Raw genomic sequence first — 19,984 nt, 5'->3', positions numbered from 1 at the left:
ACGAAAACCCCAAGTCTAATCCTTCCAAAATTGATTCCAAACCTGATTCCAAACCTTAGTCAAACAAGAACCGTTCAATAGTTGTTGCCATCTTCCATGTTGTGCTTTGTCCATCGTTGCGCAGCTTTGTCATCATTCCCTCAAAACCCTGCCCGCTTTGCATCCAGAAATTCAAAACATCTCTGCGTTGTGATTGGCCCGCCAGTTCTAGGGCCTAGGGCATTGATAAAGGCTAGACCACTCGCAGGCAAAAATGATTTTGGCTGCTGGCGGTGGTGCTAGTTTACTAGGCTAGAAGACTCATGTATCAGAACAAAAAAAGGGTTGTTTTTTTTAACAACTAGATGCAACTGTTTTTTGTTTAAGCAAACACTGACAGTACTGCTGTACCACTGTATGCATCAAAAATACACATTTTGTGTGTACATTTGTTTTTCTATTACCTAGACTTTACAGAAGACAAAATTAGATGAAAAAAGCCGATTTATTTGTCTTTATTACTGGTACATACGTTTTTCAAAAACGTACTTTGACAAACAAATTTGTCGCTCAGTGCTAACTGGATCAATGAAATTAGTCAAATATTGACCAAAGAAATATTTTGAGTTATCCAATAACAACAAGTATCAACTATGTAGAAGTGGCGCCCAAAATAACAAACTGCAAAAAAAGAAAAGTTGAAATTAAAACAATCAGATCCTAAAAAGTGCAATGATTGCCTTGTTGCTTCACGAAATAAGATTTTACTCTTGATAACGAGGGAACAGTCAAACAGACGTTCCACAACAGATGCGGTCCTAAGGCATGGATAGCAATAGAAACCATAAAAACAGTCTCAGCAGGTTGCTTGCTTCGTTTATGGACAGTAGCCCAGGTTGGTAGTGAACTCCATCCTCATCTTGTGCCAACTTTTACTCATCATAATGAAGAGAGGAAAGGAACTTATCCACGTCTAAATCGTCGGGGAAACACTCAATAAGTTTCTTCCTTTCCTGCAAAAAACAAAGAAAAAGAAAAATTGAGTTATAAAATGTATTTATAACCAAAATGGCACCAAATGGCATGGTGCAGCGATTTTTACAACACATAACCAGAAGTGGCTTGGCTGAAATTTTTTACCTTTTATTCATTAACTTCTTCTATTTAAAAACTTTAGACCATTCAGTTTACATTTATACTTTAATTTCAAGCCTTTTTCAATAGATAAATGACGCCAGACTGCTGTTTATAGAGATTTAAACTATTTGTTTGCTCGATCACCTATAATTTTACCAATACATTTCAGTCAAACCCAAAAGTTAACAAGAGAAGTTTTAAAGGGGACTAAATCGCTTAACGTAATTACATTAGGTTTATCCCTTTCCCTGCAGGCCAACTTGTGCATAACTTATAGGTATCTTATCAAGAACTTATCTCTAACGCATATCAACGTATTTGACGTGTTCCAGACGACCGCTGAATGTGTTTCTGACTTACAGCTACTGTATACTGCCATATTGGCAGCGTTTTTGTGTAAAGGGGGGTTCACAGGAGGAATCCATCAGTTCTCCTCCCGACTTCCTCCCTATCATAGGGTGAGGGAGAAGGTGAGTGTGATGAATCCTCCCTGTGAATCCTCCCACGGCCATTGGAACAACCAACAATCTTTCTAGAAGACATGATGCTAAATCTGCTGTGACTGCAAACCTTTTCTTTCTTTTTCTGCGCTTCCTCCTCCGGGCACATCGCGGCCCGCCTCAGGATACTGGCTTGTGCATCATTTCATGGGTATTACTCTGCAGTGTGGTATGCATAAGTTAGGCTGCCATTGGACATACGCTCTGGACTCATCAGATTCTGGGAAGTCTGGCATACACTGTCTAAATCAGCAATTTATATGAAGTCCCAATAAATTCTTATTGGGACTTCCAATGCATTTTTGGTCATGATCTAGCCCTGCAGAACAATACTATTTTTAGTGGTAGATATTAAAAGTGCAATTAAATGATCCACTAAGATGTGTTTTACCGAACTTAATGGGACCACTTCACCTGTGGTGAAGAAATTGAGAAACAACTAGCAGTAAGATATTTACCTGGAACACTAAGTTCAATAAACAATCTACAAATACAGCGATTTTTTTAAGGACCTGAGAAATTTGCTGGGCAGTAAAAGCACAAAAACCATCAGGAAAACCAAGGAAGCCACCACCGAGGTCAAGGATAAAGTCCTGGATCAGTTTAAAGGTGAAAAAAAAAAAAACAGTTTGAAACTATTAATCAAAATCACATGGAGGAAAACACATGAATAAAATATCATAAGCCATTGGGTCGCCATATTTAATCAGAAAACCTTTGTTTGCAACAAGAAAGCTACAAATGTCACTTCATCCCAATCTAATGATGTGATCAGAACAAGTTTGGATGGATGTTGATTAGATTATAGATCAGGAATAAACACTGGAACGAGATTATATTTCCATTGAGCCCAATGCGATCAAAACATTCCCACTATAGTGTTTACATGATACATTTTTATTTTGATCTGACCTTTATTCTAAATCCTTGTCAGAGTAAACATTCCTACTGACCACTTCACAAGGGGGGGTGCAACAAAAGGTGTCAATACTTCTAAGCATATTCACAGAAAGTTAGTTGGAAGGGAAAAATTGCACCAGCAAAAGGAATAACTGTGGTCTTTAACGGAATGTTGAGCAAATTGGGCTGAGTGGGAAGTCAGAACATATGAGGCCACTACATACAGATATTGTCCTGAACCACCAACATCTCTTCAGGTCTTAAATGGGTTACGTAGAAAAAAGGGAAACCAGACCGCTGCTAAGGGCTCCAAAGTATTTGTGACTGATAAAATAGAATTTGAATTTCTATTTGGATATAAAGGTCCCAGAGTCTGGAGGAAGAGTTGAGCAACTTTTCTGGGGTTGATCCGCCATGTTTTCAGAAATTTGGACCATTTGATGCTTCCTTCAGCTGTCAAACTCTATAGGTACGCTGATTTGATTTTCCAGCAGGACCTACAGTAGTACCTGTCTACATTTTCAAAGGTGCCAAAAGCTTGTTTGATGATTACTGAGCGACTGTCGTCTACAGCCCAGCAGATTGGCCTCAACTGATCCATAGAGAATCAAGAGACAAACAGACACCAGACCAAACACTGTAGATGATCTGAAAATCTCTATCAATGCTTCAATTATGCCTCAGTAGAACGATGGGCTGACTGCCTCACTGATCCAGTAATCCATTAAAGAAACCCTAACCTTGTATCAAGTGCCTAGAAAATAACAATTTTGAAGCCTGATTCCTAGAAAGTTGGCTATGAACCTGGATGATTGAGAATCTTCAACCAGCATTTGAAGCCTGATATTCAGGCTCAAAAGATCCTATTAATTTTTTAACATTTAATACTTTCTGAGACGGTGAACCTAGGTTGTCATTATCTGTTATTTATCATTTCATCAGACTTGCATAATAAATCTATAAACCCCATAAGTTTCAGTTTCTGAAACAAGTGATGTTTTTCATAAATTGTTGTTAATGGATGAAAATAATCCTCTCTACTCACTTTGTCCTTCTTGCTGCTGGGAGATCGCTTGCGTTCTCTCTTGGCAGAAGGACTCTCTCTGGCTGGGGAAAGCTTGCGTTTTTTGCTCTTGGAGCTCACTGGTGACTTCTCTCCTGCTTCCTCCTGCCGCAGGCTGTCTTTAAGCGGAGTGCCTGTCCTGGCGATGGCAGCGCGAGAAAGAATCATGAGGGTGTGTGCGGCCATGTTAATGCTGCTTTCGCTCCCAGCTTCGCTGGCAGGGCTACAGGTTGGCACATCTGGGGTGTTGGGAAGCAAAAGCTGCTTTGGAGTCCCCTCTGCGTTTTTAGCGTTTCTCGGACGGGAAGGAGTCCTCTGAAAATCACCAGGAACTTCCTGGTTATGATCAGCCTCAGAAAGACTCAGCTCTGGAGTGCCGGCTCCAGCCTTTCTGAGCGGATTAGAGGGAGAACTGAGGCCTCTTAGGTCTTGTAGCATCTCAGCAGCCTGTTTAGCCAGAGAACTAGTTTTTGATGCAGCCTTTCCAGGCTTGGCCTGTGCGACAGGTGGAGGGCTGAAGTCTCTGGATGCTGGGGAGGCCATTGTTGACTGTTGTTTCCTATCTTCCAGGCTACCTTTCATTTCATTCTCCTTGTTCGCTCTGACATTCACGGTGTCCTGGGAGGAAGACCTCTTCTCTGTTCGTGCTTCTCGTGATTTTGAAGAACTCTTTTCCCCGGCCTCTCTCCTGCTGATCTCTTCATTGTCCTTTCTGCTTCCTGATCTTAACAGGTCGGATGACGGCGACCTGGAACTGCAACCTTCTTTAGCTTTTGATTCTTCGTCATTAGGCCCATGTGAACCCTCAAAAGATTTGGACACCTCCTTTGATTGGAACTTCTTCTCAGCGTCAGGCTGTGAGGAACTGTTTGCATTTTGAGGCTCTTGGTCAGGAATGACATGCATTTGTTTGCGAGGCGTCTTTTTAATAGAATCTCTCCGCTGCTTTTGTGAAGAGGCTGCGTGTTTCAGTAAGTTAACTCCACCCTGGGGGTCAGACGAACACCTCACAGTCTCCACCCTTCTCTTAGGTTTGCTGCCGCCTAAGATGGCGGGTTTTGTCCGACAGGCGGCTCCTCTATTATCTGACTCCTGGGTGGGTTGTGAGGTCTTTGGCGCAGCAGGTGTTGGGGTCCCAGTTGTTTTTGTAGCTTGAGATTGAACCTCTGATGCTGAAGATTCAAAACATAAAATCCTTTTATGACTGAATGTTTTGGTCAAGTCCTTCTGGACTGAAGGTTGAGGCTGAAGAGCTGCAGCAGAAACTTTTTTCTCATTTCCTGGTATTCAGATAAAAAAAAACAAAAAAAAACAATGAGATGCTGAAATTGAAGCATTTTTTTTTTACCTCCAATCTGAACAGAAAGCTGAAACTGACTTGATTTTGCAGCCAGTTTGGGGGCGGTGGTTGTTGGCTTGGGTTTGACCTTTTCTGTCGGCTGTACAGGTTTAGAGCTCTTAATGTCAACCACCTGTAAATGTATGTTGGGGGGCATTAATTCTTCTTAGGATGGATTTTTACAGTAAAAAGTAATAATTCTATAACAAAATAAATAAATAAATTCATGTTACCTGATTGGAAACAACACGGATGTTTCCAATTGGATTTTGTCCCAAGACAGAAACGGGAAACACAACAGGCTTTACGGGAGAGGGTAATATAAGCGCTGGTCCTGTGCAGAGAGAGAACACACACTGAGGTTCAGATCTGGATGAGGAGTCTGCATCCTGTGGTTGCTCCTTCCATTTACTGAGGCAGATAATCATACACAACTCAATAGTGTTTCCATCTTTCTGTTTTTCTGTTCAATAAAATGTTTAATACATTTACTATAAAAGTTTATAAAGAAAAATCACAAAATAAAATTTTGAATTGGAAAATGAAATTCAGGTTTAGCTCTTAATATAAATACTTTTATTAAAAAAGGCATTCATAAGAATTATTATTATTATATCTTTTTTTTAAAGGCTTTTGGCAGTTTTGCAGCTAAAAAACAGCTTTTTTGTGGTAGTAGAGACATACCGGTAAATGTCTCTTTGGGTGGTAAATGTTGTAGAGTCCAAAACTAGATGGAACTAGAGCACAGATCTCTACCAAGCTGCAAATTTTGCCCCTTTAAAGGAATAGTACACCCAAAACATGATTAGCCTTCATTTTCTACTCACCCCCATGCTGAACAACACTCTGGAGTACTTTTTTGNAGTTTATAAAGAAAAATCACAAAATAAAATTTTGAATTGGAAAATGAAATTCAGGTTTAGCTCTTAATATAAATACTTTTATTAAAAAAGGCATTTATAAGAATTATTATTATTATTATTTTTTAAAGGCTTTTGCAGCTAAAAACCAGCTTTTTTTGTGGTAGTAGAGACATAACTGTCTCTTTGGGTGGTAAATGTTGTAGAGTCCAAAACTAGATGGAACTAGAGCGCAGATCTCTGCAAAGCTGCTAATTTTGCCCCCTAATGTAACTTAAACCTATAGCTAAAACTCGCACATCTGGATCATTACCAAATGTTCTGCTCTCACCTTCATTTACTCTGCTTTCTTTTATGATCAGCAGATTGAGAATTGAAGCGAGGTATGGCTCACCTTTACTGTGTTTGCATTTTCAGTAAAATACCTCTAGATTCTCTGGTTGTGGGTGGAACTACTTGTTTACCAGATAATGTTAAAAAATCCTTATGAAAAAAAATCCCTGCAATCGTATTATGATCTAGATCACCAGAATTTATAGGATTGTTCTTTGGACTGAGGTGCAGCTTTGGTATAAAATTTCATTAAAATCCTTTCAGAACTTTTCAAGTTATCCTATGCACGGACAGACAGATAAACACAGGTATACTGGACTGAAAAAAAAAAAAAGTATCTTTTCAGGTTTAAATTTTTGTTTTAGTTTTCTGACAGTCTCCAGGTTAGAAAAGTAAAACAGACTATGTCCATTTTCCATGCTTTTATGCCCCCCTGCAGACAGACGAGGCTGCCAGTCTCACCTGCGGAGAAGCTCTGTGTGGCGACTCCATGCTGATTGGCGGGTAAAGGTTGTCCGTTTGGGACTCCAGCAGGAAGCAGCACGGGTCTGGCTTGGACATCTGGACTTGGAGCCACAAATATATAGCTGGGAGCGGGTCCTTGGAGGCTGGGGTTGGAGCTGTCCACCGGGAGCTGAATGATGTAGCTCTGCTGCGCGTGAGACGTCGCTTTTATTGGAGATGTGTTTACTCCTCCGGCTTTACAGACAAGAGGGCTGGCACACCCCTCTGACCTTTGGAGGCCGCTCACTGCCTGTGCCACCTCGTCAAAGCTAGCCTTCGGAGTAGAGGAACATCCCGGAGATTTTACAGGTGAAGAGAGGTAGATAGTGGGGATCTTTTCTTGGGAAATACTTGAAACTGCTTGATTTATGGCTGTGTCTCTGGAAGTATCTCCATCCTGGTTCTCGCTGAGGATAATCTTCAAAGACACGATGTTCGGTTCCCCCTGCTTACGAGGGGTAGACGGGTTGGTGGTAGGAGGACTCTGTGTTGCTGTAACACTAGAGGAGGAGGCAGGAGAGGTAGTTGTTGCAGGAGGAGCTGCAGATGTGGATGAAGCAGAAACAGGAGCAGCAGCAGTAGAGGAAGCAGATGGTGCAGAGGCCTGACACACAGCTACACCGTCTCCTCCAGAAACTAAAACCTCAGGCTGGCTGCGAGTCGCTGCAGCAGGGCTGTTAATCCGAACCTCCACAGTGGAAACAACCTCAGGCTGATCACCTGCAGCTGCTGGCAGGGTTGGATCAGTTTGACTGTTTGATCCTTTGGCCTGGTGCTGCTGAGGGTTCCTCTCAACATCTGAGGCAGATCCGTCTTCACCGATGGAGGTTGGGTCTTTGGATGAGGGAACAGAGTCGGATTTACAAAGCACAACTGGGGTGGACGTGTTTTCCTTTGAGGGGGGGTCCAGGGAGGGAACAATGTCCACAGGAGGCGGCGGCGTGTTCAGAGGTTCATCAATATCCATTGGTGTTGCGCTGCTGTTATCCGAGGGTTTCTGTCTCCTGGCGGAGCCTCCTGAAGCAGACGAGGGGCCTCTTTGCTCCCCTTGGCTTACTAGCAGCCTGGGCGAGCTGTTCTCGATTCTGGAAGCTCTGTCGCCAGAGTCCAAAAAGGTTTTCCTTAACACTGTTGGTGCTGGAGGCTTTCTGGTTTTACGCTCCTGTCCTGGTCTCCCTTTCAGCATTCCTGATGCTGCATCTGAAACCACCGCATCCTGATGAGCAGGAGCTGAAATAATAAGAAAACACAAAAAAACGGACAGTTAGCCATGTTCTCATTATGAGGCTTTCAGCAGGTCAGTAGCAGCAATACAAAGGTGCAGGGAGAAGAAATGTTTTTCATGCAACTCATTTCTTTTAATCATCGTGTTCAAAATATCTGACTTTGTGAACATTAACCATGTAATCATTACAAAGCTCTGATATTCCTTAAAGGTAGGATCCAACGGTTATATTTTAAAACAACTGGAGACTCAAAAAAAAAAAAAACTCTTCATAATGAAGTATGAAAATTGGTTGCTGGGTTTCACAAAAAAATTGTTCATTCTATAACTTTTCACATGTTTAAAGTTTAAGACACACTTTGACCCTGAAGACTCAGAAACCAAAACTGATACTAGGGCTGTTAGACTGTTTGGCTGTTAGCCAAAAGTCAAAGAGACTTTCTTTTTTCTTTTTTTTTTTCCTCTTTCTTCAAACTGCAGTTCCTGTGTTATTATCGAGATTTTCTTCAGTACTCAAGTTTGTTGCATAATCTGTACGGAATACAGAATTCCTACCCGAAAATAAAATGGAAAAAAAAAACAAAAAAAAACTCAACCTTTCCTATTTAACAGCCCCCATCTAAACCCTGACCATTTTCACAACTGTTACTCACTACCAATCACTACTGACCGCCAGAGGGCAGTGCTGAAAGCACTGAATGTTCCCTTTGCGCAGCTCGAGTAGTTATAGCAACAGAGTCACACTGGTGACCAATCAGAAGCTGTACATGCTGCTGTCATCCAGGGCTCTGCTTTCAACGTCTGCGCGGATCAAAAATGTCGCCACCGGGTCTGCTGTCGGACATTTCTCCACTCAGCAGCTCAGGTTTTGGTCTGCTCATACTGTGGATCCATGGGTGATTGCCACTTTAACCCCAGGCTACAGTGGTGACATTGGGACTCCTTTTCACGCCGGGTCAAAATGACTTATCGACCTTGTGAAATTCCAGGTTCTGGACCCAGGAGCTTTCTTTCCTCCTGACCAAAGTAGAGGCTGTAGACCCTCTGCAGAAAGCTGCATGCTACTATTCAATGTACTTTGTTGTGCCACAGAAAACAAGTGATTTTCAACCCATTTTGGAACTGAGGTGACTCGATCAGGTCCTAAAGGTCCTTCTATTCCACATGCTCACAACCTCAGTTTCTTCAGACAAGTGCCTCTCATGATACATGCCAGCTTCTTGCTAAAGGTTCATGGTTGAGCCTCAAGGCCAACTTGGCAAAGAGTTGCCTTGTTCCAACTCAGACATCCACTTTTCTCAGGATGCAGTTGGACTCCACAACCATGATGGCTCGCCCGTCTGTCCACAGGGTGGACACCATACTCAAGCTTGTCAGTTGATTCAGGCTGGACAGGTGGTTTCCCAATGTCACCTTCCAGCAGATGCAAGACAAACTGACTGCTTCCACTAGTGTTGATCCCTTGGGTTTGCCCTTTCTGCGGCCCTTTCAAAGGTGGCTCAACAGCTTTTCTCTGGATGCCATGCTGCACAGGCATTGCAGGCTCTCAATGATGTGGACGTGTCTTCATGCCTGGCTCTAGTGAGCAGGCATGCTCAAAGTTGGTCCTCGAGGGCCACTCTTCTGCTGGTTTTAGAGGTTTCCCTGCTTCAGCACAGCTGATTTGCATTAATAGCGGATTAACAGGCTTTTGTTGAACTGCAATCATCAGAGTCGGCTGTGCGGAAGTAGGGAAACCTTTAAAACCTGCAGGGCGGTGGCCCTCAAGTACCAACTTACAGCAGGCTTGCTATGAAGGGTTTTGCGAGGATGGCGACAAACTGCAGCTGGTGTCTCCGTTATGGCCACCGCGACGTGGTTTCCATATGTGCTGCAGCATCATGGGCTTCTCCAAGTATAGTCACCAGGTTCTACAACGTCAACATGGCTGCCCCTCATCCCCTGGGCAAGGTTATGAAGTTTGACTGGGCCCTTTCAGTGAGGTATGTGGCTGAGAGGGCACATGGTTGGTAATAGCCATTCACTGCTTTCAGCACCACCGTATGGCGGACAGTAGGGATGAAATCGAATGAAAGTTACATCTTTAACAATCTTTCTATGAATCCCGGATGACCCCTCGAGATTCTCTTTCTTCTTTGTAAGAACGACGTATTTAACAAGCTAACTATAACATGAGAATAAGGACCATAAAGCGCCACCTACAGGGGGGGAATGATAAGGTTGGTTTCCTTCTCTAACCCAATTAAAGGTTACCTTTCAGATTTGGGATTGCATTTCTTTTCATTGCAATTAAATTGAAAATACAATTATACCCTTATGGATTCTGACAATCATCCTAAACAGAATGCTAACTTGAAACCTTAAAAGATTTTCCAGGATAACAGCTCTGCAGGCATTTTTTTTTTACTTGTACAACTTCCCATGATCACATTGTCAAGCAATGGAACTTGTTTATTTCTACATTACAATTAATTAAATACCTGGATCAGCATTTTGAAGGACCTGAACAGCAGCAGAGGGTCCGACTGTCTCATTCTCTACTGTGCTGCAGGTGTTACCAGACTCCCCTGCATCTCCATCTGCATTTTTATTTTTATCTGTAAAAAAAAAAATATGAAACAATTTTTAAATTGACTTCCATAGAGTTTTTGATTGATAAAAAAAAAAACAAACATAAAAGAAAGCATCTGATAGTTACGGTAATCGAAGAGCTCAAAGAGGGCCTGAAAAGCCGGGTCTGACTCTGTTTGCTCCAGAATGTCATGGATGGCATCATCACTCATATGGATTTCTCCCTGATAACAATATAATGAATGAAATTAACCAAAACAGCATAATTATAGATTTAATAACAAGAACAGGCACAAAACACATTTGATTTATTTCAAATAGATTATTTTAGCACCTCTAATCCTAGAATCTCATCTATTGATTGGTCTTGCTCCACTGCGCTGGAAGAGGACTTGCAGGTTTGGGGTACTGCGTCACTGGATCAGGAATAATAAAAAGACCCAGTTAATGTGGTATAATCTGGAGAGGTTCTGCCCACAATCAGCTTCTACAAAACCTAAAAACAGGTTCTCATCTTACCTGCCGAGGATTTTGTTGATGTTTTCAGCAAGCTTCTCTTGAAGCGACCTGTCCCCCAATATCTTGTCGCGAGCATTTTGTATCACGAGTTGCTGTGAAAATATAGATGAACAGAATAGTTAGACGGTGTGTCTATGGAAACAAATTACCAAACATATAGAAAGCAAAAATTCGCCAGCAGATAGTTAGACTTTGACTTAGACAAACTTTATTGTCATTTTGTATACACTTTGTGTATACAAAAAAAACATTTCATTTGTCCAGCTCTCGTGAGATTTCCATTTCTTAAAGTGCAGCAGTAATAATTCAACTGGGTTACACTTTATATAGACAGGAAGGCAAGAAGAAAGGACAAGATGGAAGGGATGCAAGAAATGAATGGAGGCAGGACACGGGAAAGGATAAGAAGAAGGATAGAAGGCAAGAAAGGGCATGAAAGGGAAACAAAAGGACGGATATGAAAATGGCTGAAGAAAGGACAGAAAGAGCAAAGAAGACTAAGAATGAAAGGCAAAAAAAAAAGAATTAAACATTTTAATAACGTAACAGGGAGTAAAGTCTAAAAACACAAACATTTTCCCCCCAATTTTTAACAAATGTCCAGATTCAAAAATACCCAATAGATTAAAATTCCAATTTTACAGAAACTTCCTAGCCTGGGTGCCATTCCGAACTTAGTCCCGCCCACAAGGTTTGAGGTCGGGAAGTTCGGTCTGGCATTGCTCCATAGTAGCGCGAGTATGATCGCCCACTCTCTGGCGATCCAATCAAATTGTCAGGGCGGGCTTTATACGATGATGGACAGATGATCAACAGTAACGTTATCAACCATGTGACCAAAGCGCGCTTGGGTGACAACAATAATGGCTGCCGCCAGAGAGTTGAGGTGAGTAGATTCTGCTATTAGGTCTGTTCTAGAAGATATCGACAGCAAATTAATTTTAAAAGAGGAACAGAGAAACGCGATCAAGGCTCATCTTCTTATTCTAGGCGTGCAACTGCACGCTTTGATTTTTGTTGACAACAACTGTGCCTGGCTTAACATACGTCACGCACTCCGTTGCTCTTATTGGTTGTAGGTCTATCCAATTGGGTGCAGAGGCATTTTTTTTCCTGGTTCGTTCAAAACACGCCCCATAATCACAGCTCTATGGAGCAGTATCAGACTCATATTCTGACTAGAATTGAGTAGGACTACGTCAGGCTAGAAACTTCCAGAGCAAGATCTTCATGTGTAAAGACACATTGCTTACAATCTGAAAAATGCTTTGTTCATGAAAAAAAAAAAAAAAAAAAAAGATTTATTTGATAATAATACTTATCAAATAAAAAAGCCAAGTATAAACTTACTGGGAAGGTCTCATTGACGACCTCCTCAGGCTGTGCATCACCAGGTTGACTACCTGCAGTCACTGCAGCTTTGCTGGGACCACCCGACCCGCTCGCACCTCCTCTCTTCCTGGGAGTGTCCCTGAAAGCAGACGAAAGGTTAATTAAAGGGAAGGCTGCTGATTAGACTATTAGACAAATTAGATAAACAAATATTCAGCTATCATCTCTTATTTAATTGCATTTCTCAGAGACATACATGATCAAATACAAGCAGAATTAAACAGAACTTCTAACCAGCAGATAACTGGCTTGGATCACATAAGGTGTAACAACAAAACAGAGCAGGGGAAAACTGGTAAAAACTTATGTAACTGTTCACCTTGTGACAAATATCAAAATACATTAATAAGTGAGGTTCTTGCTAAGGTTCTTTTGTTTTGATAATATTACCCTTATTCCAACCCTCCTCTGTCGCCTTTCTGTTTGTTACGGCAATAGATTCCCAATTTACCCACCTTAACAGTATTTTTTTTTTTAAATGCCGTTTGCCTTCCTTACCATTTCCTTCGACCAGGAGAGACTGGGCCTGAAGTGAGCCGATGCTCTGTGACAACTACTTGTATGGGTGAATCTCCTGTGAAATAACAATAAAATGTTCTTCGATCTATTAAAGTTGCTGACGTAAAAAACAAAAGCAAACTTTGACACGAAAAGAGCGTTTTAAAATTGAGGTGCACAATTTGTTTCAACATCCAAACAAAGCCGCCAAAATACTTACGGGGTGTATTGAGTAAGCGGCTGCCATCTTGGACCGGCTGCTGTGCCCCACTGCTTGGTGCCGGTCGGCTCAGAGGGCTGCTGTAGCTCACAGGAGTGGAGTGGCCCAGCATGCAGTTGGAAGTGTGCGCAGGGCCGATGAAGGAGCTGGTTTCAGAAACAGAGGAGCAGAGCACACTGCTCGAAGATGTCACAGTGAGAACCTGCTGCCTCGCCATGTTTGCCAACCCGATGCGTGAACGTGCTGCAAAGAACAGAGGCAGGCGAGTGAACACAGATGTTGACGGGACACAATATGCTGCATACAGCATGCTGCTAGTGCACGGATGCTACAGTCATACACTGACAGTTGACTTTTACTGTTGACCCTGAAGTTTTCAAACTCAATAAATAGGACAACATGCGATTTACACACTGCTTAGAAATATAAAAACAACCTGTGTCTTTTTTCCTAAATCAACCTCATCACTCTATGAATCCATGAGTCATGCAATAAAGTACTACTTGAAAAACAAAACAAAAACATATTGGTATTTAACCATTAATTAGATTCCCCTCCACACACACAAATTTATAAATCAATAATTTCAGATTTGGGTTGTGTGATAATCAAACTTTCAATTTCAATGTTGGTTCTTACTGATACAAAGAAAAACCTGACAGATTATTGTTAAAATATTTATGCAAGAGTGAAAGTAGAAAACCTTTTTTTCTAACTCAAAAAAAGATTAAGTCAGTTTTGCTCTATATAATGTTGGACAACATTAAACTTGCATTTCTTAAAATAGCAATTTTAAGAAAGCCATAACGTTCCATTCTACTTTATCTAAACTGACCCAAGTTTGCAATAAACTAATGAAGAATACATGAATCTGCTAAAAGCAGGAGATGAGATTCTGACATGTTAAAAATATGTAAAGAGTCTAATAAAACAATAAATTTACGTTTATCTGGAGGAACTCGTCAAGCATCTTGTAATAAGCAATCTTTCCTCAGGGAGACGATTTTGCCAAAATTCAAAACTTAGATTGTGATTCTATTTGGATTTTCCTTTGCACTAAACCCTAGTTTATAGATGATTCACCCAGGATTTCAGTTTTTGAAAGCTTGCTTGCCCAGATTCCATTGTTACAGTATTTTACTGTAACCACTGTGTGAAAAACTGCTTACTTCTACTTTGGTGTATGGATGTTTGTGTTAGCTAATAATATTATAATAATTAAACTTTATTAATGTCACACTGAAGAGTTTTATCTCTGTATTTAACCCATCCCCTTGGGGAGCAGCTCCCCAGTTGCCATTGTGCGGCACACGGGGAGCAGTGTGGGGTTCAGGGCCTTGCTAAGAGACCCCAAGTGGGTGTGGGGAACGAACCAGATACTTTTAACCTTCTCAGAGCACAAGCTTTACTGCTCTAACCCATAGGCCAACACTCCTCCCAGCTACAATTTTCTCTAGCTTTCTGTGTGGCAACAAACCCATTTAAAGCTTTTTACCACCCCCTAAAAGGCTGGAGAGTGGATCTTAGTGTCTAACTCCTTTTAAATATAGCGTGATTAAAAATCAGCGTCTTTCCAGTTTTTAAATTTGCATTTTGTTATATTGCGAATAATATTGCAAATGCAATTAATTGCCCAGCCCTAGTGGTAACCCATTACGGTCAACACCAATAATGCAAGGCAAGCTTATTAATCTATTCACCATCCTTGATCTTATGTACCTAAAAATATTTTTTTCAAGCAGACTTTTCTGCAAACATAAGAAAAGCTTGGACTTCTTTCAGCCAGCTGACCAGGACTGCACAATACCAGTTAGAGAACAGGCAGTGCCTTATTATATATTCTCATTAAAGGGGCTTGAATTTTAGGAACAATATGAAGTTATGTTTGGAAACATAACTAAATAAAACCTCAATATTCCCAGAAAGCAGATAACAGGGAGTGGCGGCCTAGTGGTTAGGGCATAGAGCTTGGAATCCTTAGGTTCTGAGTTTGAACCTCACTCCCACAGACTGTCACTTTGGGTCCCTGAGCAAGACTCTTAACCACACACTGCTCCCCTGGCACCCAAAAATAGCAGCCCACTGCTCCCCAAGAGGATGGGTTAAATGCAGGGAGTACATTGTTCTGCACTTGTGACAGTGTAATGACAATAATAAAAAAAAAAAAAGCTGGAAAACAAATCTGTTTACTCTGTATTATTGAACATAAAAAGAGACAATGAGATTAAAACAATCGAACGTACTTCGCTGACTTGAAGAAATAGCAGGAGAATTCTGCAAAGACCTAAGAAAAACAACACATGTATATTAAATCACTAAAATGCACTTCAAAACATTAAAAGACCTAAAAATGTCAATCTTTCTGTCATTACTTGATTTGATTGATGGTAAAATCTAGCTTTTTCCATAATGATGTCATCACAAGAGGGACTTCATGTCTGGACTCTTAAAAAAAAGATAATAAGACAGTTATTAGCATCTGGTTAAAGATGGCACATAAATACATAGGTGTTTTTAAACATCAAAGTGAATTTTACCTTTCGATTTAGCAGCCACATACTCGTTCAAGATGGCTGTTAGTCCCTTCCCAAAAATAGACTGTGAATGAGTGAAAAGACAGTTGCTTAATAGCTTATCATGACAATAATCTGGGATTAAGTGGCAGGAAAATCTGTGTGGTTCCTCAGACTTACAAAAACACAAGCAGGGATGGTGCCATCCCCTGTGGTGTGCTCGGCATACTCCTTTAGGTTCGGGCTCTCATGGATGAAGGCTCGGCTTGTAGCAGGCAGCCCCTCTTCCTGAAGATACCCTAGAGGAAAAAGAACAAAAAACGTTTAAAAAAAACTCTCACTCATAGATAAACAACTGTGCCCAAATAAAGCTGCCCTGTTCCCATTCCATTATGGCTGCTAGCTAACGCTAGAGCAGCTGTAGCTTTATGTTCGGCTTACCCAAAACAAGCCGAGCGACGTCAGAAGGAAGTAACATGACAACCGATTAATTAAACTAAAAAAAAGGTTATTAAACAACTACATATTCAAAGAAATGCTAATAAAAGTCGCCGCGTATCCCGACATTAAAATACGTGTTTTTTGTGTTATTATGAAGGCGACATCCTGACAAAACTCCTGCTTTCTCAAACGGCGGGGAACTCAACCACCCGGAAGTAGCAAGTTAACGTGTCGCTTGGATTTCTGGGAGTTGTTGTCCATTCTTAATGTTTAAACGTCCAAATATACATTAATATTCCATGTGAACATACATATATCTGATGTTTGGGAGTTAATGCAATACTTAGATTAATGAGGGACCTTTTGTTACTTAAAGCAATTATTTTATTTTATTTAACTTAAAAAATCCAAACGGACGAACTCATTTCCCTTTTTATTACAACCAGGATGTGAAAGGAACTTTTTCCCGGGGCGGGAATATTCCTACGTAAGCTGCGTAAAATTGTGCGCAAGTTAAGATGCGCGTGAAAAATGGTAAACTAGTATCGTGATGGACTGTAAAACCTCCTGTAACTTCTGCACTTGATCGAATAACAGCTTGGCGAGTAGAATCAGTGCAGATCAATGAGGTCAGTAAGCTTTATGAGAGAATCAAAGTTTGTAAATGGAGATTTGTGAATCAGCTTCGCAGCTAGTTTCGATTACCCTTTCCCTGCAGGCATGGTCAAATTATATTTGTTGTGATTTTGTTTCAGGAGGTATGTGAATTCAAACATTGATTACTTTGTCATACGTGTTTTAGAGAGGAATGCTGACACCTGTGATTATATAAACTGTTTTATGGTTTTTCTCACTGTTAAAAAAGAAATAGCACAACGGATTGCACCAGTTTACCACAGATTTGTTGATTTCTTGCACAAAGTGACAAACCAAAACTTTGGTCTATGTTTTATTTATTGATGGGGATTGACATATGTAAACATCTCATACTTTCTTAATGATTTTAATCTAGAGAGACAGTTGTAATAAAAATGAATCAAGTGAATTTGTGAGGACTTGGAAATTTATTTGGGTGCAATATTAGGATATAAATATGTTAGACAATGAGTTTATTTTTTTAATATAACAGCTGTTTTATTAAATTTAAATACGGCTGACAAAAGAAGAATGGTTTCAAGAGCTGCTCCCATTCAAAGCAATCATTTTGTTCTTCTAATTAAGTCAGAGTCAGTGTGATAAAAGCATCTCTAAACTAATCATAAGACTACTCACCTGTTAGTTGTTAGGATTTCTAAAGTTTTCCTTGTGCTGCTTTAGAGGACTCACTTACCTGTAGTTTGCAATGATGCTTGCTTAGATTTGCTGGTTCCTCCTCTTCTCTGTTTCTAAGGAAATTGGTCAAAACTCAGCAACCTGCCCAGGTGTTGTCTGTTTACATTGCACATGTGTGACTTTGGCTTTATAGTGTATTAGCAGTAATCCTGTTGCTACTGTTGATCCTTCCTTGCAGGTGCAGCGGCCTATGTAAACTAACGACACAATGAGTCTAGTTCTTCATGATCTCCTGGCCTGCTGCAGAGGGTTGGAAAATGACAAGGCTACAGAGAGGAAGGTAAAGGAACTAAAAATAAAATCAAATTTAATTATATATATATATATTTTTATTTTTTTGTATAAAGCATCTATCACTTTTTTTGTTACCTAATTTGTGCAACCAGAAAGAAACGGAGCGCTTCAGAAGACTCATTCGGTCTAAAGAGGTCATTCAGGAATTGGATCGCACCTCTGGGGCTAAAGCTAAAGGCTCCGGTCAGCTCACATGGGATGCTGTTTTCAGGTACGTCTCCACAGATATTATAAGTGGGTGTCTGTGTCAGATAAATTTTTATTACTGGGATTTACAATATATTTTATTTTGCTCGCCACACTAATTTTACTTCTCTTTTTTGTCTAATATTCTCTATCTAAGAAATTCTAGTTGTTTACATTGTATAATCATTCCACTTTTATTCCCTTTTTACTTATTGTAATTTTGCAAAATGCTTTTGAAAAAAAAAAAGCTCAATCCAGTCTTTTCCTCCTGTTCAGGTTTCTGCAGCGTTTTGTCCAGAAGGAGACTGAGAGCATGCAGTCTAGTAAATCCAATGTCACAGCGACTACAATGGCCACACGGCAGAAGAAGATGGCTGAAACGTGCAGCTTGGTCAAATTTTTCATTCGATATGCAAACAAACGTAAGGGCAAAGTCCGCATATAGTCCAGCCGTAAAATGGAATGTTGTGTTTCAGTTAGATAAATTGATCTTTGTGGAAAATGTTTGAAGCCCTGATTAAAACAAAACGTGTTGCCTAACTTAGCTTCCAAACATCACTTCAAGTTCTCCTCACTTTTAATTGTGTTTCAACCACAAAATTCAGTGTATCATAAATACGTTCTGCTAAAAGGGAAACCTGTGCACTCATCTAAAGTCTTTTGGTGAGTCTAACAGGTTTTCTTACAGGAGTAGGGTTGGTTTTCTTCCACGTGTTGATGGGTAGAAATTAACTAAATGCAAAAAGTTTAGGGCTTTTTTTTTTAAAGCCTGAACACAACAGTTGCGAACAACTTTTTAATCTCATATCTGATTTCATTCTGTCACACTGACTGCGTACAGAGAGGAACTAACTAGGTAGGGTGGGCAGGTCTGCGCAGATTTTTTTCACTTCTGTCTCTGTGCTATACACAAAATAAAACTATTTGCCATATTTGACTTGGACAAATTATGAAAAGTTATAGAAAAGTAAAATAACCATCATCGCATTCTATAAATCAAAGCCCGGCTTGAAAAGTCTGTGCAGCCTCTCAAACCAGATCAGATAGAAATTGTTTATAGGTCTATATTAAAAACATAATAAGATCTATGTCTAAAGAAAAGAAAAACACAGCAATAAACACCGTGGGATGGTTTATTTGCTGACTTAGCTCAGGGACAGATCTGGGAATTTGAGTTTTTCTTTTTTGTTTTCGTAGTGGTAAGAGAGATACGCTGCATACTTGCTCTGTCCGCCACTCGTTTTTTTGTTTGTTTGTGAGGTTCAAAGAGGATCACTATTTTACTATACCTGTTTTTTCTACTCCGGAAGTTGTTGTTTTTTTTTTATTAACTGCGGTTTCTGTCCCTCCTTGCTTTTGCACGGCTCAAAGAGGATCACTACTTTATCCGTTTTCTGTCCTTCTGAACTCCCATCGTGGGTGAAGTATTCTTTTTTTTTTTATGTTTTTAATGTTTCATTGATAGATTTTCTATCGGATCGGACGCAAAACGGAGATGCTATGTATGGGTCATTGAACATCTGATGATGTTCTGACTAGTTCTAAGAAAAAAAAAAAGTGTTTTTCTTTGCTAAACTAAAACTTTAGGAATGCAAAACTATAATCTTTGAAAATACAAAGTTGATTGCAGTTCCAGGGTATCTTTGTGCTGCAGGGGGACCAAGGCTGAAATGCAGCGAGCTTCTGAAACACGTGATGGAGGTGCTGCAGAGTTCATTCTGCTGCTCAGCATATGGAGAGAATTACAGCAGCCTCCTTTTAAAGGACATCCTTTCTGTCCGCAAGTACTGGTGCGACGTCACTCGGCAGCAGTGGCAGAGTGAGTATCTAACTGGCTTAAAGGTGTGAAAAATGAATCTGATTTATTTAGAAACTTGAGCGGTTTCCATATCGAAAAACCAAGTTCAAAATTTTCACTGTTTAGTATAACAACGATTCTTTACTTTCCACCTGATGATAGACTCTACTTTCCTTCTATTCTGTTTTTTACAAGACTGTAGTGTTCACCTGCACTCCTGACTGTTACTATTGTAACAACTGTTTCCATGCATCTTGCACTGCTCACCTTGACTGTATATTGATTTGCACTGCCGACTGTTTATTTGCAGTACCAATTGTTTACATATACATCTGCAATAACGTACTTTAACTGTAATATGCAATTACCTTTCACTGCAC

The 19,984-nt window shown here is 40.4% G+C and overlaps 2 protein-coding genes across 5 annotated transcripts in view; one reads left to right on the top strand and one right to left on the bottom strand.

The window, feature by feature from the left end:
- Window positions 1-276: 276 nt before the first annotated feature.
- npat (nuclear protein, ataxia-telangiectasia locus) lies at window positions 277-16,183 on the bottom strand. The gene is made up of 17 exons (XM_015394222.1): window positions 15,995-16,183; window positions 15,734-15,852; window positions 15,578-15,638; window positions 15,413-15,485; window positions 15,284-15,324; window positions 13,041-13,283; window positions 12,821-12,896; window positions 12,281-12,401; window positions 10,931-11,022; window positions 10,746-10,827; window positions 10,539-10,635; window positions 10,321-10,437; window positions 6,574-7,845; window positions 5,152-5,252; window positions 4,958-5,051; window positions 3,562-4,859; window positions 277-992 (listed from the first exon to the last, which is right to left on the bottom strand). Exons 1-17 carry the CDS (start codon window positions 16,029-16,031, stop codon window positions 912-914), a joined length of 4,005 nt encoding a protein of 1,334 aa, XP_015249708.1. The 5' UTR covers window positions 16,032-16,183; the 3' UTR covers window positions 277-911.
- Window positions 16,184-16,496: 313 nt separating this feature from the next.
- The window catches only part of atm (ATM serine/threonine kinase), a 37,513-nt gene continuing 34,025 nt past the window's right edge, over window positions 16,497-19,984 (top strand). For 3 of the 4 annotated variants that reach the window (XM_015393960.1, XM_015393952.1, XM_015393978.1), the window contains exons 1-5: window positions 16,497-16,623; window positions 17,505-17,606; window positions 17,713-17,831; window positions 18,083-18,228; window positions 19,461-19,625. In XM_015393960.1, coding sequence (XP_015249446.1) covers window positions 17,535-17,606; window positions 17,713-17,831; window positions 18,083-18,228; window positions 19,461-19,625 — 502 coding nt within the window. In that variant the 5' untranslated portion in view covers window positions 16,497-16,623; window positions 17,505-17,534. Of the gene's footprint in view, window positions 16,753-17,504; window positions 17,607-17,712; window positions 17,832-18,082; window positions 18,229-19,460; window positions 19,626-19,984 lie in introns of all 4 variants that reach the window. The other variant, XM_015393969.1, reaches the window with a different exon arrangement.

Source organism: Cyprinodon variegatus, unplaced genomic scaffold (assembly GCF_000732505.1).
Source record: "Cyprinodon variegatus isolate N-32 unplaced genomic scaffold, C_variegatus-1.0 Scaffold24, whole genome shotgun sequence".
Classification (NCBI taxonomy): domain Eukaryota; kingdom Metazoa; phylum Chordata; class Actinopteri; order Cyprinodontiformes; family Cyprinodontidae; genus Cyprinodon; species Cyprinodon variegatus.
Note: the sequence above shows the minus strand (reverse complement) of the source record. Positions and strands in the feature narration are given on the sequence as shown.